Source organism: Alexandromys fortis, unplaced genomic scaffold, assembly GCF_014885135.2.
Source record: "Alexandromys fortis isolate MF-2015 unplaced genomic scaffold, M_Fortis_MF-2015_v1.1 scaffold_72, whole genome shotgun sequence".
NCBI lineage: Eukaryota > Metazoa > Chordata > Mammalia > Rodentia > Cricetidae > Alexandromys > Alexandromys fortis.
Window position 1 is genome coordinate 8626380 of NW_026067969.1, and position 7966 is coordinate 8634345.

Consider the following 7966-nt stretch of genomic DNA (forward strand, 5'->3'; position numbering starts at 1 on the left):
CGTGGGTCCTCTGAAAGAGCAGTACACACTCTTAACCATCTCTCTAGCCTCAGTCTGTTTTCTCAGTCTGGTCCTTCTATTTGACATTCCTTTAACCTATGTTTAAGGAGCACCCAGCACTGCATTCTGTGAGCTTCAGGCACCACAGGGGCTTCCGGTCTTACCACACAGGTTGCTGGAAGCATCTAAATTCACAGGACAGTAATGAATAGGGAGGGAACAGCATGCTGCAAGGGAAGCGGAGAGTGCTGTGCTCACTTGTGATTCCCTCGGTCATGATGTCTGTCATCTTGCAGCAGGAGGACAGCATCCTCATGCTTAACTGGTCCACCACCAGCACCTGGAAGGAAGAGAACCAACCGCTCAGGGCTGCACAGCTCCCGCCCCCATTCTCTCACTGGCTTCCTGTAGGAGGCTATTCCCTGGGGCCTGGAGGTGAGCCAGGGCACACACTGCCTTCCCTTCCCGACCTCAGCTTCTAGACACTGACTCGGCTTCAGGAACTTTAAAATACTCAGAGGCATGTTCACAAAATCAGACAAAAAGAGGAGGGAGTGGCAGACAGTACTGACGCTCAGAGGCTGTCACAGCTGCGGTATTTTCAGAGGGTAACTTGCTCTCACAGAGACTGGGCAGTGTGCACACGTACAGTGGGTCACAGGGCCCAGCGCAGCTGCCATCAGGGTTCCTACCTTCATCAGCAAACATCTGTCCAGACTAGATGCACAAGAATGTTCCACGTCTTCCCTAAGTCCCTCCACCCCAGTAGAGAGAAGGAGCCAACCGTGAGAGCAAGGCCTTTATTCTCCATCATGGTATAAAGCAGGAGGAGGCCATGAGCTGAGCGAGCAGCACAGCCAGCCCTGAGCAGAAAGCTACTGCTGCACAGCAGCCCCTGAGCCTCATCTGATGAGGAAATCCCCGGGTCTGCAAATCCTGCCTGATGGAAAGGGTGAAAGAGAGACATGCCTACGAGTTCCCACCAGATGGCCTCCCCTCTAGAACTGTGGGGACCAAAACAGAACCCACAGGGCCATATCTGGGCTTCAACATCCTTCTGTGCCAATTAGCTCCCAGGCCAATGAACGTGAGCATGTGTGGGCTCTTGACTCCAGGGAAACGTCAGGTTCCAAATGGACAGTGTAGACCCTTCACCAGCACGAGGAAGTTCCTGGAGAGTTATACCACCTCAGAGAACCTTCACCTACTCAGGTTCCACAGAAAAAGCCTCTGGACCAAGATCACACAGGAAGTCATGCATGGTCCTATGGGATGCTCTCAATTCTGCCAACTACCCTCCAACTCTGTGTGTAGGTGGGGGACTGTGTTTGCATGTGTGTCTTCATGTATGTGTGTGAGAGTGCACATGCTGATGGCACGTGTCCTCTTCAATAGCTCTCCACTTTATTTACTGAGGCAAGCTCTCTGGCTGAACCCAGATCTCACCAATTCTGCTGACCATTAACCAACTATCACCCGAGTGCTGGGGTCACAAGCCAAGCATGTCACCATGCTGCCCAGCCTGCTTTTGTGGTGTGGGATGTGCACTCTGGTCCTTACCCGTGTGTGGGCGTGGGATGTGGACTCTGGTCCTTACCCGTGTGTGTTGTGGGTTGTGCACTCTGGTCCTTACCTGTGTGTGGGCGTGGGATGTACACTCTGGTCCTTACCCATGTGTGGGATGTACATTCTGGTCCTTACCCGTGTGTGGGTGTGGGATGTGTACTCTGGTCCTTACCCTTTTGTGGTGTGGGATGTGGACTCTGGTCCTTACCCGTGTGTGTTGTGGGTTGTGCACTCTGGTCCTTACCCGTGTGTGGGTGTGGGATGTGCACTCTGGTCCTTACCCTGGAACAGCATGTAGTCCATCCACTGAGCCGTCTCCCCAGACCCTTCACACAAATGAACTCACCTTTAGGGTCACAAACTGCTCTACTTACCTTCCACTCCCCCTTCTTCTTAACTTTCTTGATCACATCATGCATGATCTCTAGAAAAGGGGGGAGGGGGAGAGAGAGACAAGGGGAGAGGAAGGGAGGGAGGGAGGGAGGGAGGGAGGGAGGGAGGGAGGGAGGGGAAAAAAAGGGAGGGAGAGAGACTGTTACTATAATTTCAAAGACTTCCACACCTGCCTTTGGCCTGGGGCATGTGCCCTAGGCCTTGCTCTCATTAGTCCTGCAGTTCAGTCTGTGGACTGAGACACAGTCATCCACCACAGAGGAAGTTCTCTTCCTGCCTCCATAAACCACTGACTCACAGATGCTTTGATCTCACGGCTTCTTTATGATTCCCAAACAAAAGACCCCAGAGGTTATCTGTAAGGGGAAATATCTGCTGGCCTCCAGAGCAAAGCCGAGCCAGGTATGTGCACACACCTGGAATCCCAGCGTGTGGAGGCTGAGGTCAGTGGAGTCTGAATTAGAGGCCAGCCTGGAACTCAGAGGTCAGAATGTCAGCCTGGACAATGAAGGGAGATGCTGTCCCCAAAGCAAAGGTACGCTGAGAAGAATGCTCGCCGATTCCCTTACAACAACAACAAACCAGTGCGCGACATGAGTGACGCTCTAGCGGATGAGCAGTAACTGTTTTCTCAAAGAAATCCCAGGGAAAATGCTGAGGTCTACGTCTTTGTGGCTCTCCTTAATGTCTGGCTTCATAGCGGACAGCTGTCTGTCCCTTCTGCTTCTGAAGCCAATCTGTCTGGAATAGGCGACATCTGGAGAGGGCTCAGAAGAGCATGAAAAGGAGAGCAATGACCTCACAGCCTTCCTATGGAGACAGCTGTGACCCGAGTCCTCCCGAGGACGTTAGACTTGGAAACCACTGTTCTAAGTCATTAAAAGGCCCTGATCAGGTCTCCGGCCCCAGAGTCCCCTTCAAATGCTCCAGTCAGCAGGGGCTTGAGGTCTTCCACACTGTGAACCCATCTGTACCATGCTCTCACCCACTGTCATGTTGACACACATGTCTAAATGCCATAGAGGCCTCACACACGTCTGAATGGCCACAGAGTCCTCATACACGTCTGAACGGCCACAGAGGCCTCACACACGTCTGAATGGCCACAGAGGCCTCACACACACTTCTGAACGGCCACAGAGGCCTCACACACATCTGAACGGCCACAGAGGCCTCTCACACACGTCTGAACGGCCACAGAGTCCTCACACACTTCTGAATGGCCATGGAGGCCTCACACACACTTCTGAATGGCCATGGAGGCCTCACACACACTTCTGAATGGCCACAGAGGCCTCACACACGTCTGGGCAGCCACAGAGACCTCACACACGTCTGAATGTCCACGGAGGCCTCACACACGTCTGGGGAGCCACAGAGGCTTCACACACACGTCTGAGCGGCCACAGAAGCCTTGTAGGAAACAGGACTTTTGCTACTCTGAAATCCCAAGCCACGCGCCATCCTGGAATGACTAGAAGGATCACAGCAAACATCTGCAAGCTTTTCCCACATTCAAGTCCCTGACCACCTTTCTAGGACACAGATGTGGACTCTATCTCCCATCATCTTCTGTAACCCAAACTGTCGAAAAGCGTTCTCAAGTTTCCAGGAACTTTTCTTCTGATGATTAAAAATGAAAACACCTGTTGGGGTGGGTGGGCCATGCCTGGAACCTTATCAGTTGGGAGGTAAAAACAGGGAGACGCTGAAGGGGAAGCCAAACTGAGCTATGAGTTGAAGACCAGCCTGCCTAAAAAACCAAGGGCTGGGGACGTAGCGTGCTGGAGGGAGGCGTGCCCAGCACAGGTCTGGCCCTGGGTTTGAGCCCTGCCATCACAGAATAAAACAGTGCAAGAACCCAAATCCCGGATGTAAACTTGAAAACCACAGATGGAACTGATTCAATGCAATGCCCAGCAAAATCCCAGCAAAATTCTTCAAAGACCTTGAAAGAATGGTACTCAACTTCATTTGGAAAAGCAAAAACCCAGGATAGCCAAAACAATCCTGTACAATAAAAGAATTTCTGGAGACATCACAATCCCTGACTTCAAATTCTACTACAGTGCTACAGTACTGAAAACAGCCTGGTATTGGCATAAGAACAGACAGGAGAACCAATGAAACCAAATAGAAGACCTGGATATCAATCCACACATCTGCGAATACCTGATCTTTGACAAAGAAGCAAAAAATACCAAATGGAAAAAGGAAAGCATATTTAACAACTGGTGCTGGCATAACTGGATATCAACATGTAGAAGAATGGAAATAGACTTATATCTATCACCATGCATAAAACTCAAGTCCAAACGGATCAAAGACCTCAACACAAAGCCAGCCACACTGAACCTTATAGAAGAGAAAGTGGGAAGTACACTTGAACACATTGGCACAGGGAACCACTTCCTAAATAGAACCCCAGCAGCACAGACACTGAGAGAAACAATAAGTGGGACCTCCTGAAACTGAGACGCTTCTGTAAAGCAAAGGACACGGTCAACAAGACAAAACGACAGCCTACAGAATGAGAAAAGATCTTCACCAACCCCACATCAGACAGAGGTCTGATCTCCAAAATATACAAAGAACTCAAGAAACTGGTCATCAAAAGAACAAATAAACTAGTAAAAAAATGGAGTACAGACCTAAACAGAGAACTCTCAACAGAGGAATCTAAAATGGCTGAAAGACAGTTAAGAAAATGTTCAACATCCTTAGTCATCAGAGAAATGCAAATCAAAACAACTCTGAGATTCCATCTTACACCTGTAAGATGGCCAAGATCAAAAACACTGATGACAACTTATGCTGGAGAGGTTGTGGGGAAAAGGGAACAATTCTGCATTGCTGGTGGGAATGCAAGCTGATACAACCGCTTTGGATGTCAGTGTGGCGATTTCTCAGAAAATTAGGAAACAACCTACCTCAAGTCCCAGTAATACCACTTTTGGGTATATATCCAAAGGATGCTCAATCGTGCCATAAGGACATGTGCTCAACTATGTTCATAGCAGCATTGTTTGTTATAGCCAGAATCTGGAAACAACCTAAATGCCCCTTGACCAAAGAATGGATAAGGAAAATGTGGTACATTTACACAATGGAGTACTACACAGCAGAACAAAAAATAACCACATCTTGAATTTTGCAGGAAAATGGATGGAGCTAGAAAACATTATTTTGAGTGAGGTAACTCAGACACAGAAAGACAATTATCACATGTACTCACTCATAGGTGGTTTTTAAACATAAAGCAGAGAAAGCCAGCCTACAAACCACTATCCCAGAGAACCTAGACAACAATGAGGACACTAAGAGAGAGACTTACATAGATCTAATGTACATGGGAAGTAGAAAAAGACAAGATCTCTTGAGTAAACTGGGAACAAGGGGACCAAAGAGACAGGGAGGATAACAGAGAAAAATGTAGAGCTCAATAAAAATCAATTAAAAAAAAAAAAACAAGAAAAACACAGGCCAGACGGTGGTGGCTCACGCCTTTAATCCCAGCACTTGGGAGGCAGAGGCAGGCGGATCTCTGTGAGTTCGAGACCAGCCTGGTCTACAAGAGCTAGTTCCAGGACAGGCTCCAAAACCACAGAGAAACCCTGTCTCGAAAAACCAAAACCAAAACCAAAACAAAACAAAAAAAACAAAAAACAAAAAACACAGATGGATCAATTTAAAATACCACGTATTACTTTAAAAAGAAGCACCGAATGCTTGTTTCAGAAGGCTGAAGTAGGAAGATGGCATGTCTCTAATCCCAACACTTGAGAGTCAGAGGCAGGCAGAGTTCTGTGAGTTCAAGGCCAATCCTTGAACAAGGTCTACAGAGTTCCAGGACAGCTAGATCTGTTACACTGAGAAACCCTCAAAAAACAAACAAACAAACAAACAAAAAGCTTAAGTGTTCTGGGTTCAATCCCCAGTACCACAAAAGGGAAAAAGAAAAGTTATTTGTAATCTTACTAACTTAAAATGCATTTAGTTAACATCTAGTTCATTTTATACTAGATGTTTTTTGTAAAGATTTATTTATTTATTAAACATTTTTTTAAAGATTTATTTATTTATTATGTATACAACATTCTGCCTCCATGTATGCCCACACGCCAGAGGAGGGTGCCAGATCTCATTACAGATGGTTGTGAGCCACCGTGTGGTTGCTGGGAATTGAATTCAGGACCTCTGGAAGAGCAGCCAGTGCTCTTAACCACTGAGCCATCTCTCCAGCCCTATACTAGCTGTCTTTACGTAACTGAGATCATATTTCTCTTTTACTTTATATATTCATTTTCTTGTGTTACTAGAACTGCATCCTGTGCCAGGCGGTGGTGGCACACGTCTTTAATCCCAGCACTTGGGAGGCTGAGGCAGGTGGATCCCTGTGAGTTTGAGGTCAGCCTGGTCTACAGAGTGAGTCCCAGGATAGCCAGAGAAACCCTGTCTCGAAAAACCAAAATATTAATTAATTAATTAATATAGGAGAAATACTTCTAGTTCCTGGAACTTAAATGTCTGTGTTGATTTGGGAAATTGAACTTAGGGCTCCATATACTCTAGGCAACTGCCCTACCACTGAACTGCAGCTTCAGCTGGCTTCCAAGTATCTTAAATCACAATGGTCCACACCGTTCTCAAAAATATTCCCAGGCTGGGCGGTGGTGGCACACACCTTTAATCCCAGCACTTGGAAAGCAGAGGCAGGCTGATCTCTGTGAGTTCGAGGTCATCCTGGTCTACAGAGCCACTTCTAGGACAGGCTCCAAAGCTACAGAGAAACCTTGTCTCGAAAAAAAAAATTCACCAAGTGATGGAGTAAATTAGGTTATATTCCTGCAATAGACTACTGTGCACCCACTGGAAATAATAATATGGGAAAACATACACTTATGCCTTCACTCCCTCACTCACTAAGTGCTGGCTGGGGACCCCCACGGTACCAGACATTGTACTGCACTGGAGGAACAACACAAGCTCTGACCAGCTCCTGTGGACTCACGGGCTCATGATAGGAGCAGCACCCAGAGCTTCTCCTACATGCCTTAAAAATACGTGAAGAGCCAGGACAACACAAACAGGCACAGAGCAAGGCCATCCCGAGGACACTGGGCCTGACTAGGAGACAGCCAGTAGAGAGAGGAGAAAGGAACACTCACAAAAGCTTAAGGGACAAAGAAAAGACACTTGACCTTTGTGTGGGGCTGAGGACAGCAGCAGAAGACACAGGGTCCTTGGCCAAGGGTATGATTTTATGTGACGGGTGCTGTGAAAGCACGGGAGGTAGAGAGGTAACTGCTGTGCTGTGATGGAGGTGGCAGGAAGCGGGCAGACGTGACACAGTATCTACCAAAACCCCAGTACCAGAAATGGTAACACAGAAACCGAGGCAGAGATTACTAGATGGGTATACTAGGAATTCAAGGCTAGCCTGCTCTACATAGTGAGTTCCAGGAACAGCCAGAGGTATGTAGAAGATCCTATTTTGGGGGGATGTGGAAAATAAGGGGGATGAGAGACAACTAAGGGGGAAGTTTGGGTAGGCAGTCAGAGATAGCGCCCTAGTGTAGAAGAATGGTCTCAGCAGCAGTTACAAACTGGGGAGTTATACAGAACTAGGAGGGGCCTGGAAAGATAGCTCAGCAGTGAGGAGCACTTCCTACTCCCAGCACTTATAAGGAGTGGCTCGAGCCGGGCGGTGGTGGCACAGGCCTTTAATCCCAGCACTCAGGAGGCAGAGGCAGGCAGATCTCTGTGAGTTGAGGCCAGGCTGGTCTACAAGAACTAGTTCCAGCCAGGCGATGGTGGCGCACGCCTTTAATCCCAGCACTCGGGAGGCAGAGGCAGGCGGATCTCTGTGAGTTCGAGACCAGCCTGGTCTATAGAGCTAGTGCCAGGACAGGCTCCAAAGCCACAGAGAAACCCTGTCTCGAAAAACCAAAAAAAAAATAAATAAATAATATAATCACATCAATTCTCCCTTCTCTTTTCTCCAGCC

The 7966-nt window shown here is 47.9% G+C and overlaps 1 protein-coding gene across 2 annotated transcripts in view; it reads right to left on the reverse strand.

Moving 5' to 3' along the window:
* The window catches only part of Stxbp1 (syntaxin binding protein 1), a 63659-nt gene that overhangs the window by 34718 nt on the left and 20975 nt on the right, over positions 1-7966 (reverse strand). For both annotated transcript variants that reach the window (XM_050154953.1, XM_050154954.1), the window contains exons 2-3: positions 1941-1990; positions 259-340 (exon numbers count right to left, since the gene is read on the reverse strand). In XM_050154953.1, coding sequence (XP_050010910.1) covers positions 259-340; positions 1941-1990 — 132 coding nt within the window. The remainder of the gene's footprint in view (positions 1-258; positions 341-1940; positions 1991-7966) is intronic.